This window comes from Eublepharis macularius, chromosome 8, assembly GCF_028583425.1.
Source record: "Eublepharis macularius isolate TG4126 chromosome 8, MPM_Emac_v1.0, whole genome shotgun sequence".
NCBI classification, from domain to species: domain Eukaryota; kingdom Metazoa; phylum Chordata; class Lepidosauria; order Squamata; family Eublepharidae; genus Eublepharis; species Eublepharis macularius.
Window position 1 is genome coordinate 44,462,604 of NC_072797.1, and position 18,034 is coordinate 44,480,637.

At 41.4% G+C, this 18,034-nt stretch overlaps 1 protein-coding gene across 4 annotated transcripts in view; it reads right to left on the bottom strand.

The window, feature by feature from the left end:
* Positions 1–18,034, bottom strand: part of SSBP2 (single stranded DNA binding protein 2) — a 165,309-nt gene that overhangs the window by 18,475 nt on the left and 128,800 nt on the right. For 2 of the 4 annotated variants that reach the window (XM_054986656.1, XM_054986654.1), the window contains 4 exons: positions 15,704–15,763; positions 15,033–15,099; positions 14,060–14,130; positions 3,488–3,555 (listed from right to left, as the gene is read on the bottom strand). In XM_054986656.1, the coding sequence (XP_054842631.1) occupies positions 3,488–3,555; positions 14,060–14,130; positions 15,033–15,099; positions 15,704–15,763 (266 nt within the window). Of the gene's footprint in view, positions 1–3,487; positions 3,580–14,059; positions 14,131–15,032; positions 15,100–15,703; positions 15,764–18,034 lie in introns of all 4 variants that reach the window. The other 2 variants (XM_054986655.1, XM_054986653.1) reach the window with 1 other exon arrangement.

An 18,034-nucleotide genomic window follows, 5' to 3' on the forward strand; every position in this document is an offset into this window, starting at 1 on the left:
TACCTGCTCTCACTCTAATGCTCTCTGGGACAAATAAGGCAGCTTCAGTTCTACTGGAGTGGGTAAAAAACATTCCTGGGAACATTAGACATTCCCGGATCTGATTGAGCTAAATAACTACTGCCTCATGGCCAAGACTCCATTTTGGCAAGGTCTTCAAGTAGACGGTGATATCTAGATACATTGAAATGACCTAACGACAGTGATCCATGCAACGGTCACCTCCAGATTAGATGACTGTAACTCGCTCTACGCAGGGCTTCCTTTGGGCCTGATGTGGAAACTGCAGCAGGTCCAAAATGCTGCTGCTCGTGTCCTGACAGGAATTTATTTCAGAGCATGTGTGACTCCAACTCTACAGCAGCAGCATTGGCACCCCGTGGAATTCTGGATCAGGTTCAAGGTTCTGGTTCTGACCTATAAAGCCCTAAACGGACTGGGACCAGCATACCTGAGGGACCGCCTCTCCCCATATGTACCTTGGAGAGCTCTTAGATCTGCAAGTAAACGCCTACTGGTGGTCCCTGGCCCCAGGGAAGCTTGGCTGGCCTCGACCAAGGCCAGGGCATTTTCTGTCCTGGCCCCAACCTGGTGGAACTTTCTGTCAGAAGACACTCGGGCCCGCCAAGATCTTGTATCTTTTTGGTGGGGCTGTAAGACAGAGATGTTCCGCCAGGCATATGGTTGAGGCCAGCACTGGATCCATCTAATGAGCCTCCCTGCCAGTCTCCTGCCAGTGGGGGGAGCATATGGTCGATCTGCCTCCCCATGCTTGAGGAGTTAGAGGTTCACCAACCCACATCTCCATCCTTTTCTTCCCTTGTGTATGGTGGGCAGGGAAAGGGGGAAGGGATGTTGAAATGTTGAAATCTATGTTGGTACTGAGTTGTATTTTACTGGTTTTATTTGTTGTAATGTATCAATAATTGTAACTCGCCCTGAGCTTGCTTGTGGCGAGGGCGGGCTAAAAATCCAATCAATCAAATCTGGATTCAGGCTTGGGTTAAAGACAGAACTGGCCTTAGTTGCCCTGACTGATGATCTTTGCTGCAAGTGAGGGGGGAAGTGTATCCCTATTGATTCTCTTGATAGGATCAATCATGGCATCCTTCTGAAGAAGATGGCTGGATTGGCAGTGGGGAGGGGGCATCATGTTCCAGTGGTTCTGCTCTTACCCAGCTGGCTGATTCCAGAAGGTGGTTCTGAGGGACTACTGCTCAGTCCTATGGTATTTATATTGTGGGATCTCACAGAAGTCCAACTTGTTCCCCCTTATTGTTTAACATCTTCTTGAAACTGCTGGGAGAAATCATTCAGGAATTTGCAGTGAGATGCAACCCAGCTCTACAAAGAAAACAGCTGCCTGACAGCTGAGGGTGGGCAGGTCTGTGAATACTTGGAGAAGGTAATAGGATGGATAAGGACCAATAAACTGAAGTCCAATCTAGACAAGATTAAGGTGCTGTTGGTCAAATGACAGAGCTCCTCAAGGATTGAGTCCAGTAGCACCTTTAAGACTAACCAACTTTATTGTAGCGTAAGCTTTCGAGAATCACAGTTCTCTTAGTCAGATGCATGACGAAGGACTCCTCAAGGATTGAGGAGTCAGTCTATCTGGGAGAGGGTTACACTCTCCTCGAAGGACCAGATTTGTTACTGGGGATACTGCTGGATCCTGACTTACCATTAGAAACTCAAGTCTCTTCTCTGGGATACAGCACATTTTAGCAGCTATGGCTGTTACCTATAAAACTGTGATCTTATCTAGGGTTGCCAGGTCCCCCAGGGTCCAAACCAGGGGACAGGGTGGGAGTCCAGAGGGCACACGGGAGGGTACTTTCTGTGTGCATGCAAAGCACGTACATGTTCCGGAATTTTCATTGTCATGCCTGGAAGGACATTCCTGGGCCCGTTCTCTGCACCGCCCCCCGCCAGCATGGTAAGAGGTGGGGGGCAGAGGCTGGGAGCGGGGGATCCCTGCCTCCCCTGGAAACTGGGAGCCCTAATCTGATCACAGTGATCAATGCTTTGATACCATCAAGGAGAGAGCACAGAATGTGTTTTATGTTGGAAATTTAAATTGGTCCAAAATGTGGTGGTAACCAAGCTACTGTTGGGGGCTGAATACAGGGTAGGGTGCTGAAAGATCTGCGTTGGCTGCCTGGTTGTTTCTGGTCATAATTAAAAAAATGGCTCTCGTCTTTAAGGCCCTAAATGTCATAGGGCTGGAAACTTGACTGCCCAGCCTGCTAGTTAAGATTCTCTTCCCAGGCTCTGTTCTTGGTGTCCCTGCTTGCATAGGTAAGGTGAGCGGCAACCAGACAGGCACCTTTCTTCAGTGGTGGCACTTCACTTTTAGAATGCCCTCTCCCTTTGTGGCTTGTCTATTCGTCTTTAGGCAGCAAGCCAAATAATTTCTCTTTACTCAGAAGTTTATTGAAGGGATTCATCTTTTAAAGCAATTTTTGTGGTTATCTTCTAGCCTGAGGGCTATTTATGGATATTGTTTTAGGCTGCTTGTGTTATGTTTTTATATCCATAGCATTTTAATACTAATAATATCACAGTGGCTGTTTTTATGATTTTATTGTATTGTTTTTACTTTGTGAAACACTCACACTCAGTTTTTTTACTTGCATAATTTATTTTGCATAATATTAGCCAGACCTGAAGGGCCACATTCATCTTGCTCAGGCTTGGTCAAATTGTTGATAGCAAATGAGAAAATAGTCATCAAAGAATCTGGACAATGACTTCTTCCATGGGAAGGATGCCTTACTGCATGGAGACTTGTGGGGACACAGAGGGAGACCTCTGCATACCCAGCACTTGTCATGGAAGATTGTATATTTCACAAGATTATCTTCTGTATCCCCATTACCCATGTCTAAGACATGACAGCTCTGGATATAACTTTTCATCATTTAGATACTACATATTCACATAAAGAGTATAAGGTTTGAATATCACATCTTGCAAAAGTCAAAAAGCAAGTGAGATACTATCCAGAAAGCTCCCAAACAAACAAAGCCTATGTAGTACTAGTATATTTTAAGGATATGGCTACTTTACTAATTATTAAAACTGTATTACACCACAATAACATCAAATGAGAAATAAAATTCAGACATTTAAAGATGTATTTTTAAGACAGAGTTATCTCTACTAGCAAAACAGTGAGCTTCCTTATATCTGCCGTATTAGGGTAGGAATGAGAATTAAATACATCACAACAGAAAAACTTTATTAAATTGAATTTCAATGCAATTTTCAAGCAAGAAATCTTGGTTTATATAATCAATAGGTTTTGGATCTTGGAATATAAAATCTGATGCCAAATGAAGAGCAAAATTGCTAATTGTCAAAACTGCAAATGTTAAGCAATTTATCAAATAACATTCTACATGCATCACTGCTATTAGCTTTAATCTAAAAACAGAAAGATAATCTTATTATAAGTGATATAGTAGTACATTATTTTGCTTACATGTTCATTCCAGGCATTCCAGGGCCACCTAAAGCATTCAGTGGGGGTCTCATTGCACCTCCATAGTTCTGCAATGATAACCAAGGGTCAGACTACCACAAAACAAAAAAACAAAACCAAAGAGGAGGGGGGAAAGAAAGGACAGCAGGTTAATGACTTCCCTACACATCTGCTGATTGGATAGGGCATTGCCATCCATTTTCAGAACTTGAGTTGCTTGACTTTTTGAAAACAATTGTTCTTCCACTGTCTCTGAAGAAAGAATCTATTTAGCATTTACTAACAGTCTTATTATCCTAATAATGGAACTACAGTGACCATATTTAATTCTTGAAAATTATTTAATAATCATTTCATAGGAGCACTATAGACTCTAAAAATATTTGATGGGATTCCATACTGGTATATTCTGATTAATCATTTTTAAAGTAGTCTGTCTTAATTAACTAATTACTAATTTCAGCTGTAAAGTGCTGTAGATATTTTCCATTTATAACAAATGATTCTGTGCTCTCTTAATATACAACAATGAGTACTAAAATTATTTAAAGAATATGAAATTGTACTGAAGTGCCTATAAATAGTCCAGTGTCATGTTTCATAAAAAGCCAAAATAGCTCTTAGGAAGTGTTCTTCAAAAGCACTCCCCACCAGTGGTGAGGATGTTTTTAATCTTGGCCTTTAAGGAAAAGGAATTTGCTCACTTCGCTTTTAAGAGCTTCACAAACTTGTGACTGATTTTTATGTATATTTTCAGTAGAGGCTTCTCTGTACATCAAAAGCAACTTCTCTTAATGCTGCAGCTGTTGAGGGGGAAGGGGAGGCTGTCTGCTTCCCTGCTAGTATCTCAAAAGGTTGGGGAAAGCACTGTACAGCTATAAAAACTCCTATCTCTGCTTTTATACATTCCTTTTAAAAACTGAAACATTTGTTTTCTTCTCAAAACCTTTTTCAGATTCAGTGATCAGGGAGCTTGAGCAGCATTCATTCCAATCAGAGGTATTTAAGCAGATTCCACTGATCCAATTGGGCTTACTCCCATTTAAATGTGCTTAGAATTGCAGTATTATACTAAGTCAGACCATTGATCCATCTAGCCAGTTTTGTCTAGGCTGACAGTGGAGTTCAGAGTTTTACCCACAGACTTGTGCCCTGCTACAAAAAGCATCCATTTACCTATAGCTATCAACATCTTGGAGAACTTCTACAAACAAAACACTAAGCTATCTTCTCCCATCTAAGATGAAAATGTTGGATGTACTCAGTGAACTCCTGGTATTGCAGAACGCTCTGTTCTTGGAAAATTCACTTTTGTAATAAATTCTTTGGGACAGGAATTTAAACAAAGTAGTGTGATCCTTTTAACAGCATATGCATACAAGCTCAAATACTAAACATCAAAACAAAGAAAGCCGCAATCCAAAAATATGATTCATTTTTATATTTTGAGAAAGAAATTTCCTTCGCTAGAAAATATGTTGCACAAGCTTTTTAGCTTGTAAACATATTTTTGTTGATAAAAAAAATTAAAATCAGCTATTTTCATGTGTACATTAATTGAAGATAGCAAGCACTGAATGTTGCAAATTTAAATGATTATTTTCCTTTTAGTAACCCAGTACAAGTCCTAATTGATCTAGGGATTGTCTTATTGTTACAGGTCATACTGTGGTGGCATTTGGATTTTAGTGTTGGCAGCTATTTATGAACACAGAAATCTGCCTTATAATGAATCAGCTCCTTGTAAAAATTAACATATGGCTACCAAACCCAGTTACAATTTGTGGACACCTATTCTTAGGCTCAAGCTATACATGTTATATCCATACCATTGCCAGAGACTTGAACCAGGATGCCAGCTTCGAGTTCCCCATAGAAATTCAATCTGGAAGTACTGCCAAAGGAGAAGGGTAATATTTGCCCCAAGGGCAGACACATGTGCAAGCATTCCATGCACATCCTGTCCCCATGGGGCAAATAACAATCTCCTGGGGCAGTTTTGAGTCAGGAAAATGGCACACGGGGAGGCAGGACCTCCCCCTGTGTACCTTCTTCTAAGGTACGTTCCCATCTGAGTCAAGTACCTGCAGTGCTCCAAAACTGAGTCTCCACAAGGAACTCATCACAGCTGTGAGTGCAACTCCCTGTGATAATCATGTGGCATATGGAATTAGTAATTTGGGCCTTAGGTTATAACATACAGCAACAGAAGATGGAAACTGGCAATCTGCTGAAACCAGGCCTTCTCCTTGTATGTCCTGCTCCTGCAAGGAAAGATTTGGATCCAGGCAAATATGACGGAGCTAAAAGGCTAAATTATATAACCCAGTTGTTTGTGGGTCTGTTGCTTAACCTAATATACTTAAGTATGGATTTGTTAGACTTATTTGAAGAACTTCAGTTTGAAGAACTTCAGTTTAAATACTTGTAAATTTGCTCTACAGCTAAAAAACACTTTGCTGTTTAGGCTTTCAAAACAAACTGTGTTGGGCACTTTCAAAGTACTCATTGATTTGTTAGCTTTATTGGAAAACACATTGGCATGTATTCTATGCAGACTTTCATAACCAAGAATACATGTTCTCTTAATTTAGGTCAACAATGAGAGTTATTATAGTTTTCAGCTAAATGATATGTTTATTACTGCAGCCCCTCTCACCACATACCACGCTTTTCCAGAGGGTCTCCCACCTCTCAGGAATGGCTTTTTGAGTGGCACAGAGAGCTGCAAGTTGAAGAATCAAAATAATGTTCTATGAACAGAATTCCACTTGGGTTCATTGAAGCCAAGCCATTTTACAGAATATAAACATGTTGTGACAATACAGGAAAATTAAACTGGCTTTAACATCAGTATGAAATTGTCTACAATAGTGACTAAATGTCCTCTGAAGCCTAATGGCGAAGTAAAAAGCTAAATTAGTTATGTATAAACTGGTTATGTTATGTATAAATTGGATATGTACAAACTCATACTTAAAAGAATAACTGTTAAATAGTTTAAGCAGCACTTTAAAGATGCTGTTCACTTAGCAATGGTGTTAAGTAACATCCATTCATCTCAGTGGGGTTTGTGCAAGCCCAGTGCATACAAACCCTTTTGTAATGGCAGGTGCTCATCACTGAGCAAGTCTTTACTAATCCCTTGTTCTTTCACACAACCACCTCATGATTTTTCATTACTGCCATTTTATAGGTATAATAACTTGATCTATGGGTATTTTACTAGTCTTGTCAGTCTCTCGGTGGGGGTGGGGAATCCCCTACCCCCAGCCTCCTCTCCCTACCACCTCTCACCTGGTCAGTGGGGAGGGGGCAGGTGCAGGAACATGGTGGTGGGGGTGAAGCGTGCTCCCACACACTCTGGAATGCCCCTGTGTCACACTAGGGGCTGACTGAGTAAAAATCGGTCTCCAATTTAGTGTTTGGGGTTGATTTTTAATCAATCAGCCCCTGGACCAACCCATTACTTCTGTGTCATGCTGGGAATGATGTAATTCCCTGCACAATGCAGAAGCACTTTCACCTCCAGGAAACCTGGCAACCCAAGTTTTTACACAGTTAATTCTGACACAGAAAACATACTGACATTACTTTTCCTGTATTTTTTCATGGCTAAGTACCTCACACAAGTCATTGCAGGTTCCCCACCATGCAACTGGGCCTGGCTCAGCGAGGAGTATGCAACTGGGACACAGAGGAGAGGCTGCCTGGGGTGGAAGGAGGAAAGATGAAGACAGGGAGGGCAGACAAATGTGGGTGGGAAGGAGACAAGGAAGCAGGGAAAGGGGGGAGAGGCTATAGGGGGCCAGAAGAGAAAGAGGACATGGTGGGGGAGGAGAAAAAACAAGATGCTCCCCACAAGTTCTTGTGAGTCCCTCATTTGTTCTATCTAATCCCTACTCTATTCCTAGTTGCTGTTTTATAAAAAAGCATAAAATACACCTGCTTCAACTATGTCCATCTGAAAGGGGAGAAAAGTTTAATTCTCACTCTGAAGGGGAGGGCCTCTTATAATGGATGATTCCCCAACAACCAGTTAGAGGCAAGTCAACTTAAACTTCTGGTCTCCAGCAGTGGTTTCACCCAGATCCTCAGTTCATTTCCTTGGATAAGAGCTAGGTTTTTCAGGTCCCTATACCATCCTGATGGGGGTGAGTGTGTGTGTGTGTGTGTTGGGGGGGGGGGGAGAACGACCTGGCACTTACCTCCTGCTTTGTGTTTTAGAAAATAAGTTAGGAGAGGCTCTACCTGATGTAGACAAAAGGTGTGAATGGGGCTTGATGACCCAGCAATTGCTGGATGGGGAGAGTCATCAAGTTCATCGAATAGCTCTAATTAGGGTAAGTTGGTTCAGGCAGAGAAACAGGGGGTTAATAGAATTAGTGAGAAGCTCTTGGGAGACCTCATTGTTCTTATGCCACTCTCCAGGGCATGGGGGGCATCAGTTAGCCCGCTGCCTGATTTCACTTCTGGTAGTTTTCCATGCTCTAGCCGGGCTAGCAACCACCATGGGCTAGAAAGTGCCATGTGATTATGGCATAAGAGATATTACATTCATAAACTACCCTTTTAGCATAACTGCTAACAGGGTGTCAGGGTCCAGCACCAAGGTGTCAGAGCCTGAGGGCGGGGCTTGTCCTCCAGATTGGCTGCTGGCTCAGGTGGGCCACTGGACAGGACTCAGAAATAGGAGGGGAGGGGGGTTTACAGTACCCCCGCACCTCTGATTCCCCGCCGCACTGCCATTCTCTCTCTCTCTCTGCCTCTCTTTCACCATACAGGAATCTTCCTCCCTGGCCTGCCTGTTGGGTCCACCTTTATAGGAGTTGCCTATGGAGACTCCCTGCCCCTCCCCAAACTGGCCTGGCTGCCATGCCAGAATCTCTTCCCGCGGGCCTGCCAGCAATGGCACCCCATCTGGGAAAGCCCTGCAGGTCAGGAAGTGTCTGCTGCTGCTGCTGGGGCTGCCAGGGCCAACTGCCATCACCAATAAGACTCCCTCACTGTACTGTCCTGGCTGCTGGGGCTTTGCCTGCTAGGTGGCCTTGCCTGCCTCCCCAGAGATGTGGTGGCTTCGGCGGTGGCCTGCCCTGCTTCTGGCCCCACTCACTGGTCATGATCTCCCTGCCCACACCTCAGCCCGCCCTGGGTTCTCCCTCTACTGTGGCAAAGGGAGCAGGTGGCAGGGGGAGCAGGTCCAGTGTCCCTGGACACAGGGCAATATTGGACTTCAGAATAGAAACCCTCTGGTTGATAGCAGTATTCCAACACAATAATAATATAATAATAATAACATTCAATTTATATACCACCCTTCAGGACAACTTAATGCCCACTCTGAGCGGTTTACAAAGTATGTCATTATTATCCCCACAACAAACACCCTGTGAGGTGGGTGAGGCTGAGAGAGCTCCAGAGAACTGTGACTAGCCCAAGGTCACCCAGCTGGCTTCGAGCGGAGGAGTGGGGAATCAAACCCAGCTCTCCAGATTAGAGTCCCGTGCTCTTAACCACCACACCAAACTGATTTCAACAGGTTTAACAGAGGTCTGTCTATATATTTCAATTATACCATCTCATCGGTAATATATCAGATTTGCCTATATGAACAGATATTTTCAATTCAAGACCCTTGCCTTCAGTTTAGTGTCAACTCCAAGGGTCTCTAATCTGGAAAACCGGCTTTGATTCCTCACTCTTCCACTTGAAGCCACCTGGGTGACCTTGGGTCAGTCACAGCTTCTAGGAGCTCTCTCAGCCCCGCCCACCTCACAAGGTGTTTTGTTGTGGGGATAATAACAACATACTTTGTAAACTGCTCTGAGTGGGTGTTAAGTCACCCTGAAGGGTGGTGTATAAATCGAATATTATTATTATATTATGATTTTCTTCCAAAGTGATGGTGGTATTGGTGGCTCTCCTGCATCAGCTTTGTATTCATATATACCCATATCTGGACAAGTTGCTGATTTGGTTTCCATTCAGAACATAAGCCCTCAAGGATCTATCAGACATGTTAAAGTGCTTGACGGCTCATGGATTCCTCATAAACAAGGAAAAGGCATGCTAACCCCTTCACAAAGGATGCGACCCCTCATGATTCTGATATACTGCACCAAGGACAGGTTCTTCTACCTCCAGGAAAATCCAAAAGTTCTCCATAACCAAACACATTATGATTGCAAAATCAGCAGATCTGGCTTTTCTAGATCACCTCTAGGGCCTCATGGTGACATGTATCACATTGGTTCCATGGGCAGAGTTCTCTGTGAGAATTCTTCAGTGGTTTCTTCTTCCACCCAGCTTGAAATCATGGGGAAGATAAGCTGCACACTTATCATTCCAGAATCTCTATTAGCATACAATGGTGGACAGAGAGCCTCAACCTTTGCAACAGCAAAGACTACCTGATGCAGAATCAAATACAGGTTACCACTGACATCCGTTTTTCTGGTGTCTGGGTCCCAATGCACAGGAAATTTGAAAAAAGATCCACATTAACAGCATTAACCTGCTAGAGATCTGGACAATCAGGTTAGCTCTCTCCTAAGGAACTGTCACATCCTCATCAACCTAAGTGCCTTATGACCAAACTGGGGTTGGGGGCAACTCAGCTCTGCACAAGAAAGCAGCCCTGATTTTACCATTGGAAGTGAAGAATCTGTCGTCTTGTCAGCAGAACACATTCAAGGGGTACTCGACATATAAGCAGACATTGAGTAGGCAACTTATATAGTGCAATGAGTGTGGGTACTGAACTAGAGAATATTCCATTAGATTACAGTCTGGGCAGCCCCTAGAAGACCTCTTTACCTCCAGCCTGAATAATCAGACAAAGAGGTTCTATTCCAGATATGAGATTCAGAAGGCAGAGGGGATAGATGTCCTCACTTCTCCTTGGCCCAAGGGCATACTTTATGCATTTTCATTTCTACCCCTACTTTCCAAGCTGATCAGGAAGAGAGAGTAACTCTGGTTTGTGTAGCACTTCACTGGCCGCACCACCTATGTCTTTCCAGTCTGGTGGAATTGTCCACAGTGAAGCCATGGAAGTTGCCAGTGTCTCCAGACATGGGCTGTCGTCACACGGGCTTTTATTTAGCGCTAAAATGGCGCTATTTCCCGGCAAACACCCACCTTATTCCAACACTGCAGCGATTTTCTCTCTTCTGCTTTGTGCTTGATAGTCACGCTATTTTGTGCCTCAGTGTGAATGCCTCACATCGATGTATTTCGCCTCGCAACGTCCTATGCCCTCCCTTCAATCCCAGAATCCATTTCTTCCTGCGACTCCCCTTTTTAAAATTTTATTATATCCTTATAACGCCATAACGACATAACACAATGCAAACTTTCTGCTGAAGTAAAAATGACTCAATCGCCATGGCAGAGTCTTCAGCGATGGGGATCACGCCAGACAGGGAGTTTTCTGCGGGCAAAGGGCTATTTATATAATTTCAAAGTTGGAAAAACAAAAGGGTCGTAATGTTTTGCTCTAACGGAATGTTTATATGCTGTTATTCTGTTATAGCGGAATTAAACGCCAGAATAATAAAAAAAGGGGGGGAGGAGCTGCTTCTGCACGGTTAGAGAGAACAGAACAGAGTGCTTTGGTGTGGACAGCTGGTGGCGCGAAGAGCCGTTAGGCGACCCAAAGAAACGTTACTGTGCTGATAACAGGTAGGACGCTATATGCTGTAAATTTAACGGAAGAGATGCCCGTGTGACGACGGCCATGATCTGTCAGGGTTCTATTCGACATCTGGATCCCAATTAGAAACTGAGTGGAAATCCTTCTGAGATCTAGACTACTCTAAACAAATTGCTCAATAGGAAGACATCTACTACCAGAATTTTTGACATAACCTGGAAGACCGATGTAAGTTGATGTCATAGAAAATCATCTGAGCTCCTTCCCTCATCCTTGTTGCAGGCGCTCAATTTCTTACAGTCCAGTTTTGACCAATGCCTTATGGCTAGCACACTATGTAGGCAGGTGGCAGCCTCCCACTCAATGATGGCATGCCTTGGTCTCAGCATCCTCACATAATCTGTTTCCTAAAAGGCAATAACCACTGAGCCTTGCCATAAGACAGCCAGTTTGGTGTCGTGGTTAAGAGCACAGGATTCTAATCTGGAGAACTGGGTTTGATTCCCCACTCCTCCACTTGAAGCCAGTTGGGTGACCTTGGGTCAGTCACGGCTTCTAGGAGCTCTCTCAGCCCCACCCACCTCACAGGGTAATTGTCATGAGGATAATAATAACATACTTTGTAAACCGCTCAGAGTGGGCATTAAGTTGTCCTGAAGGGTGGTATATAAATTGAATGTTATTATTATTATAATTCACTGCTTTTCCTTCTGATGCCTCCATGTTGTTTTAACGGTTCTGACTGAGTCTTTGAGCCCATCAGGAAAATTTCCATTGAAGTGCTGACTCTAAAGGATCTTTTCCTGATCTTTTAGATCATACCTGTTCATAGGGCATCAGAGTTAGGTGCCCTCTCTGTAAGAAAAGGCCTGAGTATATTTCAAAAGGACAAAGCTGTCCTCTGGACCGACCTTACATTTGTACCAAAGGTTAATTCATGATTTCATAGAGCACAGGAGATTTTTCTTCCCTCCTTTTTGTACCGAACCATCTCATCCTAAGAAAAAGCAGTGGCATACATTGGACCTGAGAAAGGCAGTGAGAATTTATATCCGGCAGAAACTCTTTTTTGCCTGTCAGACTGGTTTCTTACAGTCATCCATTTAAGACAAGGTGTCCAATATGACATTAAGCAGCTGGCTGAGACAGTGGCCGTTTCCAGATGGCTTACCTGAAGCCGCTCCATGCCGCAATGTTGTGGATTGTGCCGGGGAAAACGCGAAATATCGCGTTTTCTCGAGAGAGTTTTGCGCGATGTCGTGCAAAACTCGACCGAGAAAACACGATATTTCGCGTTTTCCCCAGCACAATCCACAACATTGCAGCATGGAGCGGCTTCAGGTAAGCCATCTGGAAACGGCCAGTGATTCACCTTAGCCTACCAGGTAAAGGACTTTCTGGTTTCCCAGGGAATTACAGCTCATTCTGTTCAGAGTTCAGCTACCAATGCAGCCTTTGATGATAGTGCTGCAGTAGAAGAGAATTTTAAAGGTGCTGCATGGGCCTTAAGTTCCATGATTGTTCATCATTATTAAATAGACATCCTTGCCTTCGCTGATGCAGATTTTGGGCACAGGGGACTGCAACAAGTGGTACCATTAGAGTAGTCATACCCACCCTACATGGGTCCTGCTTTTGTAAATCCTATCATAAGATGCCCTCCCCCTCAGAGGAAGGCTCCCATCCTTCATGGGTGTCTGCGTGCGTGTGTGTTTTCATTATGGCTAGATCTTTTGCCTTTTCTTTAATTGACTCCATGCTGCATTTTTTCTCATGTTTAGCCTCTATAGTTAGCTTTGTTATTTTGGCTGTTACTAAAGATTGTTTATTCAAGTGTGTCTAGTTAAGGCTCGAGGAGCTACAGAAATTAGGATCTGGGCAAACCTACTGCCAGAGACAGGGAAGTTTGAGTTGACCTGCATCTGGACTGGTTTGTGGGAATCACCCATGATAAAATGCCTTCCCTTCCTCAGAGTAGGAGGAACCTTCATGTTAAGTCCAATGTTTCTTTCTACATAATTCATTTTTCTTCTATTGGAAATCTAACAGTTCACATATTCTTCTATTTTCTTCTCCTGAAAATCAGTTTCTTGGTTGTTCTTGAAACAGAATTTTAATATTATCTATGCCTTTCAAAAAATTAAAGTAAATATTCAGATTTTTTTGAAAGAAATTGGTAAAATCCAAATGCTATATAAAACAAAATCTAAAAAACGCTAATTTGAGAAAGATCTGTACTAGAATGACATAAAATAAGAAGTATGGACAGATCCCATTTATAGGTCCTGAACATTTGTGAATGATAGAAACAGTTGAACTTTTTTTGTTTCCTTTCCCTTTTTTATTTATGTAGTATTCTTGCTATAAATAATAACATAATTGTGGTTTAATATTATGTCAAGAAAATATAGTACATATACAAGACTAGTTAGCTTGGGACAAAATAATTGCATTTTGACCAAATGTTTTGTTTTCAAAATGATCTACAAAAGTAGTATAGTAAATTAACATGGCAAGTAAAAGAACTTATGGATAGGATTCCCATCTCCAAGGCATCTCCAGTTACTCTCAGGCATATTGTCTTGCTGCTGATCAGTTATCACAGCATTTATAACTAAATGTAATATCTACGCTTAGAACAAAACATTTCTGAATTCCAGATACTGGTAGAAAGCAAAGATGAGAGATTGTGCTTTACTTCTGAGCTTCCAGAGGCAACTTACTGGCTGCTGTTTGAAACAAAGCACTAAACCGGATGGACCTTGAACTGATCAAACAATGATGGGTGATACAGAGATGATGTCACAGATACTGGCTGCAATTCTATATGAAACCACAGTATAGCTGTAGTAGAATTCCAGGAAGAAAAAAGGGAATCACAACATATTCTCAAGAACTGAAACTTGTAAGAAATATACCTGAGGTCCTAGCGGAACCATTCCTCTAGGGGGAGTCATTCTTTGCATTGGCCCACCCATATTTGGATGTCCTAAAAAAAGCGAGAATATATAATAGGATTAAACCATCTATGCAAAAGGCACCCACCTTAGAAATAGCATTTTTCTTCCCATGCCTGTTCTAAAATGGTGCTGCTACGAAACATACAAGCAACAAACAGTGACGAAAAAACATCCTCTATCCTCAGAACAGCAGCTTTATTAGGTTGGATCTTGCTTAAAGTCTTCACCAGTTCTCCCTCCAGCCTAAGATTTATCCTATCACTCTGTTCTGCTTCCAAAGTTTGAAGCTTTCTAACAGAAGACCCACTTCTGTTGGAGCATGTCTCCTTAAGCTGGAGGAAGGCTTTACATTTTGCTGAGTGGAACATTAGGATACCAGCTATAGGATCTAGTACAATGAGAATATGTCATGCTGCAAAATTAACACAGGAACACAAAATTATCCAAACTCAAAATTTAGACAGCGCAACTAAACCAAGTAGCAGCAAAGTAAACAGAATATTTCCATTTATCCTGTCCATGACACTCATCCACTTCTCATTGAAGATTAAGAAGAATATTCCAACCTAGTTTCCCTTAATAGTGCCCCCCTCACTCCAATTTGCTGACAAAGGTAATAAAATAATAATATTCAATTTATATACCGCCCTTCAGGACAACTTAATGCCTACTCAGAGCAGTTTACAAAGTATGTCATTATTATCCCTACAACAAAATACCCTGTGAGGTGGGTGGGGCTGAGAGAGCTAGAAGCTGTGACTGACCCAAGGTCACCCAGCTGGCTTCAAGCAGAGGAGGGGGGAATCAAACTCGGTTCTCCAGATTAGAGTCCTGCGCTCTTAACCACTACACGAAACTGGTTCTCACTGGTGACAAGGATGAGTATTATGAAAAAAACCCTCACCATCATATCTAATAATAATAGAATTACCTTGTTGCCGTGTTGGATCCATTCCACTAGGCAATAATGGCTGACTTCCTGGAACACCTGCAAGTGCCTATAAAGAAAAATATTGTTAGGAAACAAATTGTATCTTTTTGAATATGCAATTTTATTCACTTTTAATTTAATGCAGTGTATGATTAATGCAATAACTGTGTTTTAGATTAAGTAGTACTTTCTATCATATAACCTTATATTAGATTTAGTTTTTAAAAAACTATGCAATTCTCCTGAGAATTACTTTATGTTTTATGGCAAAACAAAATGAGGCAAGAAATATATTATTTGCATACAATAAATAAAGTTGGGGAGGGGGGAGTCTGTTTCTTAAAAACCTAGCTGGTTTTGGTGGCATTATTTAAAGTTTCAAAATTTAGTTGACTTCAGAATTGGTGAGGAAAACCCATATCACATCGGCCACTTTCTTAGGTGGTACATTGCTGTTTGTGATTGCTACAAACTGTTAAACAAGCTCATATCTTTTTTGACCTAGTGTATGTGGCAGTGTTTAAAATAAGCCACTTGAAGTAAATCTCCAATTCAATATATTAAATCTGACTGCATTACATCACATAGTTGAATAAAATCTGTTGAAGGTGAGCATACAGAATTTTTTTTTCTCATTCCCCCTTAAGCGTCTTTAGTAAAAGGACTGTTACCTGATTGGGTATCCTTAAAGGTGGCCTGGGGCCTCCTGGGTACCGGGGAGACATGAAAGGCTGAAAAATTAAATGACTGCATTAATAACAGAAATACACTCTATTTATATAGATCTAACATAAAAATCTATTTGCCCTTGACTTAAACCAGTGATTCCCAACCTTTTGGGGGTATAAAGGCTCTTTTTATGCATCAAACAATTTTGCAGACACCCCCCCTCCACATGATCTTAGCTGTACTATTAGCACCCAGTGATTGAGAAAAATATATAAAAACAAAAAGATCAAAAAGACAATGCTTAGTGTGCATACGGATTCATGGATCCCTTGCAAACTCCATAGCCCCTCAGTGGTCCGTGGCCTCCAGGTTAGGAAGTACTGACTTAAACTGTATCAAAAATATTCATCATATGTTATTGTTGTTCCTTCCTGGCTAACAGACAGGGATACATTGCCTAATGTTATAATCTGAAGATGGAGACATTCTATGGCCACTACTTTTCTCTTTGAAGTTACAATCCTATACTATATCTTTGGAGTGGAAATAGATAAAATTCAAATTGTTTGTGATCAATTCAGGGAAGGAAAATTTTTGAACCTAAACTAGAAAGAATAAATTTTAATTAACACTAAAGTTTAGGCAGAGTCTTTTTATCACCTGTAAAGCTTCCCATAAGTTTCCCCACAGCCTATGTTAATATAGAGCTAAAGCAGAAATTAAAGGAAGTAGAAAGGATTCTATCTAAACTTTAAATAAACCAGGTCACAAACTTTAATGACCCTGGTTAGATTAGCTCAGGGATTGCACTATTCATAATGTTCCACAACTCAGGCAAGCAGAAAAATAATTTCGATTTTCATGCAATTTGCCTAGATGCTCAGCAAAATGCTGTCCATGAAATGTGCAAATTTCAGTATGAAAATTAAACTCACAAAAAACTAGCACAACTCTGTTTTCAATCCTGATAGCAACTGTTTACATCCATGCAAGCCTTCCTGTATTTAAAAAATAGTGAATCTAATATGGTGGGTTGTGTCATGTCCCAGTTCCAGAATCCCGTATCATCATGGTATTATTTAGTACATTATTCTGCTGAACCTCAACACTCGTAGAAGTGTATGATGACTATGTACATCTATAGACCATCATATAGCCACAATTTAACAACTGTTACAAAGACTGTGCAAATAATGTATATCACAACAATATACATAACATCATCAAGGGTGAGTTTTCTAACCCATGTCCAAATTCACTTCCAGACAGATCACTGCAAGTCTTCCAAATTTTGTTAGCATTATTGACACAGCATAATTTACCTGTCTAGTTAAATACAGTATTTTCAAAACCTTCAGAATTCAAACTACTAAACACAGGTCTTAAATTGCTCACTAGGTGTATAGAAAAGGAACAACATTTTCAAAATCTGCCTAGAATTCCTCCTCAAGCAAGCTAAATTCAACCAAAGCCTTCTTTTTTACTCTATTAATATATCAAGATTAGCTACAGATAAAGTCTTATGGCAGCAGAGTACCTTCAGACTCAAATGGTTATCAGGAAGCAGTGGCCCAGCTGAAGAAGAGAGCAAAGGAAGGGCATCCAAAAGTAACTGAGAACGTGTCGCTTTCAAGGAGTGCGCTTAGTATTTCCCACATGGAACCCTGGGCAGCTGCCAACTTCAGATCCCACAAATCAAGCAAGAAGACGTGCAGTTTACATCAGCGTGGGAGCATTAAACAGGTTTTAATATATACTGTAATCTTACGGCAGAAAAAAATAATTGTATTACAGCACTAAGAAGTAGCATGGCACTTGTAATTCCAACAGTAGTTAGGGAACAAGGAATTCCAAATTGCTGAACTTGTGACAAAGCCAAATTTATGGATTGATACCCTACCATGTTTATCTCCAAAAGCACTGAACAAAGCGAATAAAGACGGTGTTTGGAAATAACCCTTCACTTTACTCACAGTAGCTCCAGAGCATAAACTTAACTTTTCTCCTTCAGAATCAGCAGTAACAAAAATTGATAACCAATATGCTCTCAAGAGCCATATACTAGGCCTACAGGAAGGTAAACGGTGCCACAAGGAATAATTTTCTAAAATGTATGGAGACGTTCTGAACAATTAGCATTATAGCATCAAATTTTTTTGGCAAGCTTAATAAACAATAAATAGAGGGACAGTGACTATTTCATTTCTACAAATGTAATCGTATTTTTGAAATAATGATTTTTAAAAAATCAATGAAACTTTGGTCCAAAACACATGAACTATACTGCATTCAGAAATGTGACAAAACCAGACAAGGAGTGCAAAACTCTATGG